Source organism: Alosa alosa, chromosome 17 (genome assembly GCF_017589495.1).
Source record: "Alosa alosa isolate M-15738 ecotype Scorff River chromosome 17, AALO_Geno_1.1, whole genome shotgun sequence".
NCBI lineage: Eukaryota > Metazoa > Chordata > Actinopteri > Clupeiformes > Clupeidae > Alosa > Alosa alosa.
In genome coordinates, this window is record NC_063205.1 from 3309976 (window position 1) to 3325858 (window position 15883).

At 41.6% G+C, this 15883-nt stretch overlaps 1 gene segment (V, D, J or C); it reads left to right on the top strand.

The window, feature by feature from the left end:
* Positions 1–256: 256 nt before the first annotated feature.
* LOC125310183 lies at positions 257–13246 on the top strand. The segment is given in 4 exon segments: positions 257–339; positions 463–787; positions 11712–11749; positions 13047–13246. Coding segments are annotated over 4 exon segments (612 nt in total).
* The last annotated feature ends 2637 nt before the right edge of the window (positions 13247–15883 follow it).

The following is a 15883-nucleotide window of genomic DNA, read 5'->3' on the forward strand; positions in this document are numbered from 1 at the left end:
AGAATGCCACTCTCACACTCAGGATGCAGTAGATGGTGATCTGTGGCATATGGTCATCATCATACCATCTCATAACTTCTCACCACAAGATGGATGCTGAAGAGTGATCAGTACTTCAGTGCATATCCACTCTTGCTCCTTTCATGCTGTTCTGGAGGAATATTTGCATGTAGATGTTGATTTGCATGAATGGATGACAGCTCTAGTTGGATATTTATATTGTGTGTTCAAAACACTTTAGAGCAACAGAGAGCCTGTCATCACTCTAGAGAATTCTTTATAACACAACAATGACACCCATCCTCATAGCCTTCTGGACTTTTGCCTTCTGCTTTAGAGGTAAGAAACTGACCACATTTTCTCCAGCACAGGAGTTATTGTGTGTTGTGTGTGTGTGTGTGTGTGTGTGTGTGTGTGTGTGTGTGTGTAAGAGGTTTGAACAATGATTCTGTTTCTCTACAGAGTCCTATGGACAGGTCACTGTGACTCAGACTCCTGCAGTGAAAGCTGTTCAACAGGGAGGATCAGTCACTCTGAACTGTAAAACCAGCAGTGATGTGTATGATGCAGGGACATCTAATTCTAATTATCCTCGATTAGCCTGGTACCAACAGAAACCTGGAGCAGCTCCTAAACTCCTGATCTATAATGCCAAAACACTTCAGTCTGGGACTCCATCCAGATTCAGTGGCAGTGGAACTCACAGTGACTTCACTCTGACCATCAGTAATGTCCAGACTGAGGATGCAGGAGTTTACTACTGTCAGAGTTACCATAGTGGCCCAGTGTTCACACAGTGCTAAAGCGCCGTACAAAAAGCTCCCTCAGTCAGGCTCCACATGACTGCACTGCTGCTGCTGGAGCTCACTGCAGGTGGAGAGCAGAGAACACAAGTGATGGGGGTCTGATTGCTCAACTGAACACACTGACAATCATCACAATCAGGAGAGAAAGCAGAGGAGAGTTCAGAGGAGCTCCGTGAACTCCTCTCTCTCGCTACAATTAGTCCTCTCCCGTTGACGCACCAGATAGTTAGTCACAGAAGCACGGAGGAACAACTGCTTTTCTACGAGAGGAGAGTTCAGCCTGTGTGTTCTGTCCAGCTCTCTTGCCGATGAAGGGGATCTCTGCAGTGTAGTGCAGTCTCTTCACTGTTATAACAGGAGATGACCTGAACCAAGTAACTGTGGGACTGAGCAGCACACACTTAGATGCCCATTACACACTCAGATGTCCACTACACACTCAGATGCCCATTACACACTCAGATGTCCACTACACACTCAGATGCCCATTACACACTCAGATGCCCATTACACACTCAGATGCCCATTACACACTCTCACTATGGGAACATAAACACTGCTCTCATTTACACAGGCTATGGGACACTGACCAGAGGCTAGAATGGAGGGGACTCACTGCTCTCATTTACACAGGCTATGGGACACTGACCAGAGGCTAGAATGGAGGGGACTCACTGCTCTCATTTACACAGGCTATGGGACACTGACCAGAGGCTAGAATGGAGGGGACTCACTGCTCTCATTTACACAGGCTATGGGACACTGACCAGAGGCTAGAATGGAGGGGACTCACTGCTCTCATTTACACAGGCTATGGGACACTGACCAGAGGCTAGAATGGAGGGGACTCACTGCTCTCATTTACACAGGCTATGGGACACTGACCAGAGGCTAGAATGGAGGGGACTCACTGCTCTCATTTTCACATTAATTCATTAATTTATTCCTTCATATCTTCTCTACAAAGTGCATTTGCACAAACGATAAACATTTATTTTGTATAGATACATTTTTTTTTTCTTTTTGTTCCAATATTCATGAATCATGAGTTATTTGCCCTATTTGAAGTATTTACAACAATTATATGATATTAGATCTTATAAAACATCAACATTCCTCATGCAGATGAGAGATAAAATTCATCCAGGCTGCAGTTTCATCCAGAGAAGATAGGGTTAGGTGGAATGAACCAATGACTGAACTCCCTGATAAAGCCTGCTGGTGTTACTGTCCTGGGTCAGACAGCTGATAAAGCCTGCTGGTGTTACTGTCCTGGGTCAGACAGCTGATAGAGCCTGCTGGTGCTACTGTCCTGGGTCAGACAGCTGATAAATCCTGCTGGCATTACTGTCCTGGGTCAGACAGCTGATAGAGCAGCCTGCTGGTGCTACTGTGTAGCGCCCCAATGCCATGGTATGTCACATACACTTATACTAAATCTCAAATGTATACTAAATCTGCAAAGGGTTACTCCTTAGCAAACCATAACGAAACAGTGCTCCACCACATCTGTGGATTAAACCACACAGTCAACTCAATGTAAGTAAGATAAATAAGGATGTTAATTGTTTTCAGCATTGCCAGCATTGTATATAAAATGATTGTCACTGATCGTCACGTCAGAGAAGCATGTGCCACTGATCTAGATAGATAGATAGATAGATAGATAGATACTTTATTGATCGATTGATCGAAATTCAAGATCTTTATAGATCAGTGGGCTGTGCACAGTAGTGTAACATTCATGTATTCACCATATAATAATAAAGTTGAAGTGGCTCTGCAATGTAGGCTATGTTTCCGTTTTTTGGCAGCACCATGTTCCTTACATGACATGGCCCAGTGTCCTTGTAACATGCATGCAAGTCTATCTAGCACAGCTAATATTAATATCAGTGAATCACACTCGCCTCCCGTTTAAGTTTGTCACCCAACAAAGCTAGAAATCAGTTTTTACACGTGTCTCCATGTCATACTGCAGTCTTTCAACAGATTGTAAATGATGTTAATGAATTTAGGTCCTTGCCTCTCTAAAAGAGCCTCTTGTGCTGTAACTTTTACAGAGTCTCAGGGTACGTTCAGACTAAGCGTCTTTTTCTCAGCTGCCGGTGTCCGTTTTACATTATAACCCGGAGTAGACCGTGTTTTCAAAAAAGTCGTCGGCTTCTTTTAAAACGCGACTGCAACCGTCTTTTTCTGCAGCTCAGAAGTTGAGAAATGTTCAACCAAAGATCCTTGATTACTAGCTCCGCTTGAACCCTCTCTGGTTCAACTTCTAGCGGAAAAACGCCATACATCATGCTATCTTTTTTACAGATGACCAATCACAAACAGATTACCGAGACCTGTGGTTTCCCATGACAACCAAGTAAAAAATGGAGAAGGTGACAGAACACCAGTCGAGAGACTCGTTTTAGTGTCTGAGCATAGGGAATTGTTTAACATGACTGCACAACTTTACCATAACATACCAAAAGCAATAGCCAACGTGAGTTTTCTCTTCCGCGACATTTTGAACCCACACGTAACGTTAGTCACTTTGTCTATCGCAAAAAGACGCTTCCGGCTGCTTTTTGGAACAATACGATGGCAGCTTTTTTTTCAAACTGAAAAAGCGGTCTGCACAACTTCTTGTGTCAGAAAAAGACGCTTAGTCTGAACGTACCCTTAAAGATGAACTGAACTGGAATTTGAAGTAAAAGTGATATAACAGATGTATTTTATTTCTTCTCATTGGTACAATGATTAAAATGGCTGAATTTATTAAAAGGGATAAAATTGTACGTTGAACGTGGTGTTGTTGTTACACGGGCGCTGCCATGTTGGATTTCAACAATCGGCTACGTCACTGGCATGGTAAGCTACTCTGCACTAGCACTAGCAGCCATAGCAGATAATGAGTCTGAGGCTAGCTGACATGGCTGAGGAAACTAACATTAGGCCTAGCTGAGTTACATATTGGCCATAAGCTGTTTATCGTAGGCTAGCCTACATCACAAAATCTCATACAAAATGAAACCAAACTAGTGAAACAAAGGCGAACACTTTAACAGGGGAAATTAATTGGGCATGAATCATACTGAACGAAACACAGACGACATTCAAACTATTGATAAGATGTGCACTATGGAAACTGGTCTGTAACTTTGGACGAATAAATGCCATTGACTTGCCATATCCTGACTTAAAAAAACCTTTTCTTGCTTACTTTATCATAAACTTCGGTGGGGCAGCTTGTAGTTTTTAATTCATAGAAGGGCTTAACCCACAGTCTATGTGCCATGTAGCCTAAGTTTCAACTTCGGCTTCGTTCACCCAATGCAGTCACTGGTCGCAATTACAAAGTCCGGGAAGGTTCGTTCAATCGTTTAAAGTTTTAAGTGCAGTAGCCTATCTGTCCCCTTTGGAATAATATCTCGAAGTAGCCTCAGATGAGGTCCAGTGTTAGATAGGCTACCATACGATCCAACCTAGGAAAGGGCTAGCAGCTAAAAACCTTGGAAACACTCTTATGTAAAACTCCACAAGCTAGCACTCCGACCATAGAGAGTATAAACCATGACTCCGATATCACAGATCGATAATAATGCTTTTACTAGCTGGTAACTAAACCACAGCGGGTCTGTAAACAGAATCCAATGTCCCTTTCTACTCACCCTGAAGCCAGTTGTTCACCGTCTCAGGGCAGATTGTTGATGCGAGGGAGTTTAACTCACAGTGCTGCTATCCAAGAGACTCGTGCAATATCAACATCCACAAGGTAAAAATCTGCAAACTCTCCACTTACGTTAGCCTAAAATAAACGGCAAACTCGTGTATCCTCCGTGTATCTGGGGTTAACTTGGGGTAACGAAGTTTTTAACAGTTTCAAGGGAGGGAGAGAGAGAGCCTGTGTGAGTTGTTGTTACGAGTGCCAGTAGTCCATACTGCGTTAGCCTACATTGACGTGACAATGCGTGTTATAGCTTATTTGTATATGCACCGTAGCCTTCGCATAGGCCTAATGTAGTGGTGGTGAGTGAGTATGCAGTTGTGTGGAGGATGTACAGTAGGCAATGTGTGTGTGTGTGAGGGATGGAGGGAGACAGAGAGACAGCGTGCGTGTTGCTGTCTCAAGCGCCCCTCGTCCAGTTTTCTACATGACCTGTAGGCTAGGCCTACAGTAGCCTATGTTGTGCCGCACAAAATGTATCTATGTTGTACATTGCACAAAAAATGTATACCCCCGAAAAGATGGGAGAATTTCTTACACAGGGGGGCTTTAACAGGTACTGTACCATTGAATTTCTAGACAACTCCGTTCTGAGTTTGACGAGCGTAGTAACAATAACTAGGGGGCGTGGCTTTTGCGAACGGTCAATTGTTTCTCATTTTCCCTTATTTCACTTTAGGCCCTACTTAAAATTTAAAGTTTAAATGTGAAACCTAATTCTCTATTCATACGTTTAAGTTTCCTATTTAAACCCATTTGACATGAACTCAAATCATTTCAAATGTTAAACCAGTTTTAGTTCAATGGGAAATGGCTCCAGTGGTCCAGTGTGTATGATCAAACTCAAATATTCATAAAATGATAAAGACCTCCTTTAAGCGTCTAGCACTCTTACACATGTAAGCACTCTTACACACATGTGTGTGTGTGTGTGTGTGTGTGTTACATTTGGTTGAACAACCGTTGTTGCAGGAGCAGTGTGCACTAATACTCTCAGAGTGTAGAGGCTTGTTTTCAGCGTTTACCTTCTTTACTTCCAGACATCATATCTGTAGGACCTGGTGACCAATAGCATTATCACAGTGTATATTAGCTACGTCACACTAAGCATTAGCCTACAGAGGACACTTTAACCTGTTCAGTCAACATACACAAATGTAAGTGTAATATAATGCATTACATATTAGACAAACTCTCTGAAAGCTCATATAATCTGGGTGACGTGTAACATTTGCCTACAGATGATGTTTTGCATCAGTGCTGGACGCCTCAGTGCCCTAGGAGTGTTTATACTGCAGCCTCAGTAGTGCACATGTGTGAGTTCAGCCTGTCACATCTGAATGGACAACAAGATGCCTTTAGCTCTCATCCTCATCTGGACACTCACTCTCTACTGCCAAGGTAGGGCTGATGGACACAGAGTACAGCAGGCTATGATGACCACATCAGGAAGACTGTTTTAAAGAGACATAATGACAAAGAGAGAGGGTGGGATTGGTGTGGGATTACTGTGATCTTGTGTTAATGATGACATCATTCATTTGTGTACCAGAATGTGAAGGACAGGTCAGTGTGACTCAGACTCCAACAGTGGCAGCTGTTCGTCCAGGACAGGCTGTATCCATGAGCTGTAAAACCAGCAGTGATGTGGAGACTGATTGTGACAGTGGCGATGGCCTTGCTGATGCTCCGTGTCTGCACTGGTACAAGCAGCAGTCTGGAGAAGCTCCCAAACTCCTGATTTATTCAGGTAGTTCTAAACATACTGGGACTCCATCCAGATTCAGTGGCAGTGGATCTAGAAGTGACTTCACTCTGACCATCAGTAATGTCCAGACTGAGGATGCAGGAGTTTACTACTGTCAGAGTGTCCACTATATCAACAGTCAATATGTGTTCACACAGTGCTAAAGCGCCGTACAAAAAGCTCCCTCAGTCAGGCTACACATGACTGCACTGCTGCTGCTGGAGCTCACTGCAGGTGGAGAGCAGAGAACACAAGTGATGGGGGTCTGATTGCTCAGATGAACTGAACCATGTAACTGTAACTGGGACTGAGCAGCACTGGTCATGTCAAACGGCCCTCAGTCCACTGCTGTTGTCCGTGGTGCTGAACTGGGGGTGGGTCGTCCACAGTGACCCCTCTACCCCACCTGCCCTCAGTCCACTGCGGCTGTCCGTGGTGCTGAAGCTCCTCCATCTTGTATTCCCTCAGTGTCTGTGCTGGGTGGGATGGTAGCAGCAGGCTGCTCCTATTGGCTGCTGTCTGGCTCTGAGTGATGAGGAGTTTGAGATGACTGATCACATGAGCAAACCAATCGGATCAGGTCAGTTCAGCATTGACTGCTGGCCACAGGAACACTGTTGCAGCACTCTGGAGTTCTCCCCAGTTCCTGCAGTAGGGTCAGTGGTGTAGTCTACGTAGAACGCAGGTATACGCCGTATACCCACCTCAAAATGTTGGTTATTTCAGTATACCCACCTAAAATGTTCAGTATACCCACTTAAAATTCATTTTTCAATATTTAGAATAGCACAGCCACGTTTCATCAACGGCCACTTCTCTGGAAGCCTTGTAATTTAACAACACAACGATATTACACTTTACAATATTCATTCGGAGATTGCGGCAGTCAATCTCCCATGGATTCTCCGTCAGTTGTTTCCAGATATGAAACCATGCAGCGTTGACCACTGCTTTCTATGGGGACGAATGGCTGAATTTCAGTTCACAGCAAGACCTTCGGAACTTTTTTAATAAGGTTGCCCGACCTGACGTTTCCGAAGGTAAGTTAAGAGTCAAAAACATCATTCACGCTTTTTATGAGACTTGTATTGCTACCAAGTTACCTTTCTAGGTTGTTTAATTTGTGGACATAACACGGTAATAACACAGGCTAGTCATGCTGTAGTCTAGCTTTCGTTCTTCTCTCAATACTAGCAAGCTAACGTACTCTGATCCACGTTACCCTACTTAGTTTTAATTTCTGGACGTTTGTTTATCTGGGATTCTTCTTTGGGAATAATTCCTAATCGCCATGTCTGGCTGTAAACGGTCTACATGATGTGTACTGTGGCTGTCTGGATTAAGTATCCATCCTGAACTTTATTTACTAGCCAGAACCATGCTATTTCCATGGTATGCATGAATGGAGAGAGATATTATCTGTACTTATGGGTAATAACATTATCTACCACACTGCGATATAATGCCAGATGCAAAAACCTTTAGTGCATGTGATGAGTTTTCAAAACAGGCTATATTTCTATTGACCAACATTTAAAAATCAGCTAATCTAATTTTGTTTGGGCTTGACTTGCTGTAGGTTTTCTCTAGATGGCAGTGGCTGTCAGCAACAAGGTGCAAGGGGAGCTGGAGGGGACCTTGACAACGAGATGGTGGACCAGCAGGAGCAAGCAGGAACTTCAAGAGCTGGAGAGGGTATTTGATGATTATTTTACTATTGGTTTTGAAAGTGGGTTGGTGAATTTATGCTGTCCCTCACGCATGCAAGGGGCAGGTAAGTGCAAATCTGCGACCCCCACAAACATTTTTGTCCCTTAATATTGGTCCCGAGGGGTCGAGTCCCGACCCCTAGTTTGGTAACCACTGAGCCCATTACTGGCCAAAATATACAGTATGCCCACCTCAAAAAAGTAGACTACACCACTGAGTAGGGTCGTGGGCAGCCTTCTACAGTTGAGGGACAGATTGTACTTGCACCAGCACTATCTTCAGTGTACCAGGAATACGTACCTCTAACCTCATCACCATTGTAGGAGGATCTCTATTCACGGTTACAGTGAAAGCTCTCACTCACCCACTGTCTCAGCAGTAGAACACAATCCTACTGATGGAGAACACAGTACTTCTGATAGAGAACACAGTCCTACTGATATATAACACAGTTCTACTGATAGAGAAAACAGGTCTACTGATATAGAACACAGTTCTACTGATATAGAACACAGTCCTACTGATATAGAACACAGTTCTACTGATATACATACAGAGCCGGACAGTAACGGAGTACATTTACTTGAGTACAGTACTTGAGTACAATTTTGAGGGATCTGTACTTTACTCGAGTATCATTTCTGGGGAGTACTCATGACTTTACTCAAGTACATTTGAGAGGAAAATATTGTACTCTTTACTCCACTACATTTCTATCCGTAACCGTGAGTACCCGTTACTTCTTCTAAAAAAAAAGGTAAAAAGAAAAATCTCGGAAACCCTCAATTTGTTGTTTCCCTCTGAAACGTGATTGGATAGTGCAGGCGCCACTGATTGAGACAGCCTATCAGCAATCACCTTCAGCTTTCCGCCAAAGTCAACTCCATGGTCAGATTTAGATAAGAGACGAAACCATGGACCAAACAATGGATGAAGACGCAGCAGGTCCATCCCGGGAAAGTGCCAACCTGTGGCCCCACCTCGCCAGACTATTTCAATTTTCTGAACAAGTTAAAGGTGCGATTTGTAGGATTGTTACCGAACGTTCTGTAGGCCAAAATCAAAACACTGGTGAACGTTCTCAAGACTACCAGACGCGAGCCTCTTCTGGGTTGCCAGATGTAATATAGACTTGGCTAACGTTAGTTGACCTGCAGCTGCTTTAACGTTTCTCCAACCATGACCCAGCTACACATTACGAAAACAGTGAAAACAAAAAATACCTCTCTAACCAATGTAACATATTTAGCTGAAGTTAGCGATGCAGATGAAGTTTAGCATAGGCTACCTGTTGTGGAGAAATATGGCCAGCTGCGTCAGACTTGATATTCTTCGTTTGACGAAGACGTCACCATCTCAGGAAGCTCCTCCGATGTCCACTTAATTTGTTTCTTGTTTTAATTTTGGAAATTTGCCGCCCTCTCAGAGTGGCGTTCATGACTACAACTGACAGCTGTTGACAGTTGGCCTTTGCTAATTTGGCAACCCAAATAGGAGGACGCTTAGCCCATTATTAATCGCTATTCTAGAATTAATCGTTCAAAACATAAACGAAAATTCCAAGAGATTCCGCCCCGTAACTCATTTTTTTCATGGGTTTTACGGGTTAGAGTAATGTTGTCAAATAAGCCATTACTTCAATTCATCGTGTTTCCTTACTCTCTGACAACATATGGTGATCATTTTTGGAATGGTTACAGTTTATTTTCCATTATTTCCTACATACTGGACCTTTAATGATCGTTTTCGATTCAAGTGTTTTAATTACAAAATAGTATTTTGTATTTTAAATACGTATTTTAAATGCATGTAATAGAAATAGACCTACTGCCCATCATGGCAACATGGTAAAAAGATGAAAATGACTTGATTTTACTTTCAATTCCTTTTACATTCTCCAAGGTATTAACATTAACATTTTTCATATCTCCATGTAGGACGTTTCTGTACATAAATGTGAGCACTGTGGCAGTAGTAATGCAATATTTAGAAAATGTAGGCTACTCTTGATACTCAAGTATTTTTAAAAACAAGTACTTCAGTACTTTTACTTAAGTAGACATCTGACTGTTGTACTTTTACTTGTACTTGAGTAAAATTTAGCAAAGGGTATCTGTACTTTTAACAGGTAACATACACTCCTACAAACAAGACATGAGCCTCTGCTGGTGTTATTAAATATATCAAATATAATCTTGATATAAACATCCAGTGAGAGGTGAGAGAAATTATACAGTATATTCATTCTAGTGTAGGTCAGTCAGAGCAACAAATATGTTCTGCCCCACAGACTGCAATGAGCTCCAGCAGCAGCAGTGCAGTCATGTGGAGCCTGACTGAGGGAGCTTTTTGTACGGCGCTTTAGCACTGTGTGAACACACCACCACTATGGTAACTCTGACAGTAGTAAACTCCTGCATCCTCAGCCTGGACATTACTGATGGACAGAGTGAAGTCACTGCCAGATCCACTACCACTAAATCTGGATTGAGTCCCAGTATGTTTATAAATAGCTGAATAAATCAGGAGTTTGGGAGCCTCTCCAGACTGCTGCTTGTACCACTGTAGACACTGATCACCTGAAATGTAACAACTAGTCCCCACATCCCTGTTGGTTTTACAGCTCATGGACACAGTCTGTCCTGGACGAACAGCTGTCACTGTTGGAGTCTGAGTCACACTGACCTGTCCTTCACATTCTGGAACACAAATGAATGATGTCATCATTAACACAAGATCACAGTAATCCCACACCAATCCCACCCTCTCTCTTTGTCATTATGTCTCTCCTAATGTGGTCATCACTGCCATAACTGGATCAATCACCAATGAATTGATTTGGCAGAAAAATGTGGTGGTTTTACCTGGAATGCAGAACAGGAGTGCCCAGAGGAATCTGATGAGAAAAGTCATGTTGTCAGATTTGTGTTCTCCACAACAATGGAGTTCCAGTCCTCTCTCTGAGATATAAAGCACTGAAGGGCAAAATGTTCAGTTTGGTTATGCAAATATAACTCCTGTCAGACTGGTGCCTTCAGATCCCCACCCCTGGAAAGAAAAAGACTCAACAACTGTGTAAACTGCATAAATATTTTAGTCTCTATTTCCCACCAGTAACCAACTGGTGTGTTTGGCAACTGCTGACTGATGAATCCTCAGATCCACAGCTGGACTGCAGGAGCCCCAGGATGATGGAATGGATCTTTCTGAGTCTGGCAGAAATAATACAAAATGCTTTACTGTTCTGCCAAAATTATTATCATGTGATATTAAAGATTGCTTTCTGTTAAGGTAAATCTTTATCTTCCCTTATTGCACTTTATATTTTATACTTTAATCATACAGCAAACAGCCCTGGACAAGACTGGGGCCTAAACGTACGGCCAGTTTACTTAGAGCATCTGATTTCTCCATCAGGAATGACCACATTCAAATACATCCACTACTGAAGTCTACAATGCTCACTGTAAAATGTCTGCTTTTGTAATGTAATCTTGCTATGAGGTTGTATATCGTTTGTGCAAATGTATAAGTATTGGTAGAGAAGATATGAGGGAAAATATTAACTTAGATGAAAGACTGAAAATAAAATTTAAACCTGAAATTAACCATGACTGAGTTTTTGATCTGCTAACACATGTTGCCCTCACTGTAACGGTATATTGCACTGCCAGTCACAGTCGCTGAGCCGTGAAGAGGTTTTTGTACAGCGTCTCTATGAGTCTGTATCACTGTGGTGGACTTTTGGTGGAGGCACTAGACTCGAGATTGGAGGTAAGTCCTGCTTTCATCTTTAATATAAAATATTTATATATAAAATAGTAAAATCTTTAATATAAAATAGTATTTTGGGAAAAAAAAAGTCTTCATACTTGTTATTTGTATATATTCTGCAATGATGCACTTTATTTAAGCATAGATTAGTCATAAACCTGCCTCTGAGTTTGGTCATAATGTGAAAAACTGAGTTCATTGTGTGTACTGGTGATTGGTGGGGAATCTTAGCCCCTGGTGAAGTGATTGGCAAATCTTTGCTGGATGAATTTTGTTGGGATATCAGAAATTGAAGGTATGTTGCTTGTGCGCCTCAGAGGAGGGTTTTTGTACGGCCACTGATAGTGTTTGTATCACTGTGGTACACGTTTGGAGGAGGCACTAGACTTGAGATTGGAAGTAAGTAAATGGTCATACATTTGGAGCATTCTATCATTCTATTCCATTATACTCTACCCTATTCTATTATTTTCTATTCTATTCTATTCTATCTATTATTTTCTATTCTGTACACCACTGTAGGTCTAAGCTGCTTATCCATAGTACGACGTGTTCACCCAGAAGAAAATGTTGCCGTCTTTTCTTTGTCTCAGAGAAATATTGGCTTTTAGATTTGTAGATTCTGCATTCTGTCCCATTTCTCTTCAACTATATTGAGGAGAAATTAGGAGTAGAACAATAGATTATAGAACGTGAATTAAACTTGTGCTAGAACTTGGAAGACTATTTGGAACACAATGTCGTAGGAGTGGAAAGTGAGACATACAAGAAAAGAAAAAAATCTATTTATTTCTAGGAGATTAAGGCTAGACAAAGAACAGATCTTATTATGAATTTCATTTCCTCTGGGTAAATTGATATGCTGTTTCCGTAACAGTGCAGAACTTGTGCTTTGGCCATGACTGTGTTTTGCAACTCAAACTGGTTTATTTAAATGTAATGTTGCCGGCTTTGTGTGTTAGATTGCCTATCAAATGTGTTTTCAGAAAAAAGTGATGTTAGACTTTGTGATATGACGTCTGGTAACTCTAGTAGCTGCAACAGTGTTAACGTTAAAGTTTTTCTATTAATATTTCACTATATTTTTGTCTCCTGCTGTGAGTCCGAAAATTGATGATCTGTTAGATCCAAATCAACTTAAAACTTCTGATGCTTTTATTTGGACTGAGACATTTCTACACAATATTCTGTTATTGATATTTCTATTATATCTATTCTATTATATCTATTATATATTGATGTTTCTCAACAGACGACCTCTTTATTCCTCTCTCTACCTCTTTGGTTCATTTCTCAGGTGACACCCGTCCCAAACTCACAGTCCTGCCCCCCCTGCACACCAGCGGGACTTCAGCCACGGTGATGTGCCTGGCTAACGGAGGCTTCCCGTCCGACTGGGCGCTTGAGCTGGAAGGTGTGAGGGGAGCAGCAGGAGCAGGGGACACCAGTGTCTTTGGCCCACAGAAGGACGGCCTGTACAGCTGGAGCAGCACCTGACCCTCCCTCTCCAGGAATGGAACCAGGGCACGAGTGACCTGCGAGGCAAAAGCAGGGCTCCCAGACCGTCACTGAGATCCTGAAGAAATCAGACTGCTCCTAGAGTCTCCTCTGTGACTGTCTTTCTTGATCATCTCAAATATGTGTAGCGTTGAACCTTTCATGTATTTCAAAAAAGTACTAATAAAGGAGTTTGATGATAAGAGACTTGCAATTGTTGTCTTGTTCTTTGTAAATATCGGGAATCCTACTATTAGTCATAAAATTGTTTGTGAATGTGTTTGTGTTGTATGTATGCTGCTGAGACCTTGAATTTCCCCTGGGGATCAATAAAGTATCTATCTATCTATCTATCTATCTATCTATCTATCTATCTATCTATCTATCTAAAATAACTTTAATGAATCCATTTACACAGTCAAAGTTCAACATCATACATGGGGAATTATTCCAATATCATAACGAACTATGAAGGGAGTGAAGTGCTCTATGAAATTCAATGTTGATAGTCTTGTACTGAAGAATGTTGAAGATTTTTTTTTTTTTTAATTTTGATTAAAAATTAATAAGCCACTGACATGTTTCCTAAAAATAAAATGCTGTAAAGTAATACTAAATAAAAGAAAAACACGAGTGTCAACCATATGAGGTTTTCAGATTTAATCAACAGAGTTAATGAATAACCTGCCTTCTCTACCATCATAAAAAGACCAATTAGACCAGGGGTCTCAAACTCAAATGAGCTGGGGGCCAATTCTGCCAACGTCATCTGATTGGAGGGCCGGTTATTTCTGAAAATGCAATGTTCTTTTTTTCAAATACCACACAAAACTGCAAACAGAAAGTGCAAGTGTTTTTATCTAGTTTTAGACACCTGTGCTAGCAACCTTAGCTTATAAATAAAATAATGATAAAATAAATATTAATACAAATTATAAAATAAATGAAAACACAAAAAACAGGTATGTGTGTGTGTTTCACACCAAATAAAAATATTTCCTCTCATAACTTTTTTAAACCTGGCAAACTAGGCATCAGGGTTAAGAAAGCAACACCATTGGATTTTTATATCAAAATTTAAAAGGCCATGGCTTGAAAGTGGTCAGAGATAAAGTTATACTGTAAATGTAAAAATCTTTGAGTAAAACAAAAGTTTATGAAGGGGGTAAATTTACCCATCTAATTTGTCACTGGATGGCAAGCACCTCAAATTATGCACCTTTCAGTAAATACTGGATGAACATATGTAAGCAGGTTTACTTTCCTTTTTTCATATTACCCACATAACAAATTAACAGAAAAACACCTAAGATGTATACCAACACCTAAGATGTTGTGGTTTAGTAATAGATTACTACAATAGGCCTACAATAAAGTATTCTGGTCAAACAGTTCCTATCGCGGGTAATCTGCAGTACCCAGAAGTTCGCATCATATTGCGGGTGACTTTGTAGTAGCCCTATTTCTACTAGCCCTGCTGTCTGTACCACATTCATTACGGACACTATCATCACGATTACCAATGCAACCTCCAAGCTATGTTGGGCAGAGGGTCGAAACAAGCATGGTATGCTTAGTGGACACCGTTGTATACACGCACCTCCATTCACAGACGCACCGTGACTATCACTGTCATAGACGATCGATCATAATCTCCAAAAGGATATTCTCCTTCAGAATTAGAATAGGTGAATAAGCTTACCTAAGACTTCATCACACGTGAACGTTTTTCAACATTTGATGTAGGCCTGGCTATTTCTGCTTAATTTCTGCTTCAATTTCTACAACACTATGGCCTGCATCGCTTCCGCGTCATTACAAATGCACGTCTTTGTGTTTCTCGCGTGTAATTCAAGTATTTCCTGAAAACTTTGCGCAGCGATTTTGGGTTTGAATCAAGCTCTGGATGTCTTGCACATAGTGGAGCAGAGTAGGCCTACAAATGAGATTTGTCCCCGTACCTGGATCTATCGTCTATTTTAATCAGTATCGTTGTTTGTCGCAATTAATAGCCTCAAGGGCCGGATTACATTATTATTTTGTCATACGTCGCGGGCCGGAATTGGGCAGGACGCGGGCCGGGTGTTTGAGACCCCTGAATTAGACCTTAGAAGTCCAGAAATGCTGATGAATCCTTATAAACTCTAGAACTCCCTCATCAGTCTGACTTTACTGTGTGTAATGTGCCCTCATGTAAATCCCTTGAGAACACTTGAACATCTGGCGATAGTGCTGCTCTGTTCTGGGACTAGCAGACCCACTCAGGCCTGGCAATGCAAATCCAAGTTTCCCCCACAGACTGCTCTGTTTCCTGGGTTACACCTACAGGCACAAACTGCACTGGGACAGCTGTGCTCAGTTACACGGCTGTACTTTCACTCAGGTCAACTCAGGTATTGCAGGACATGCCATTGCATGATGATGGTATTTAGTTTTAATTACATTAAGTTTTTTTAATTACGTTTAGTTACAGTAGTTTATGCTACCCTTAAACAACTAGACTATCATCAACACATCTACGAATGTTGATTTGTTATACACCGACCCACCCACCCACCCATCCACACACACACACACACACACACACACACACACACATCCACACACACACACACCTACCTTTATCTCTTGGTGATC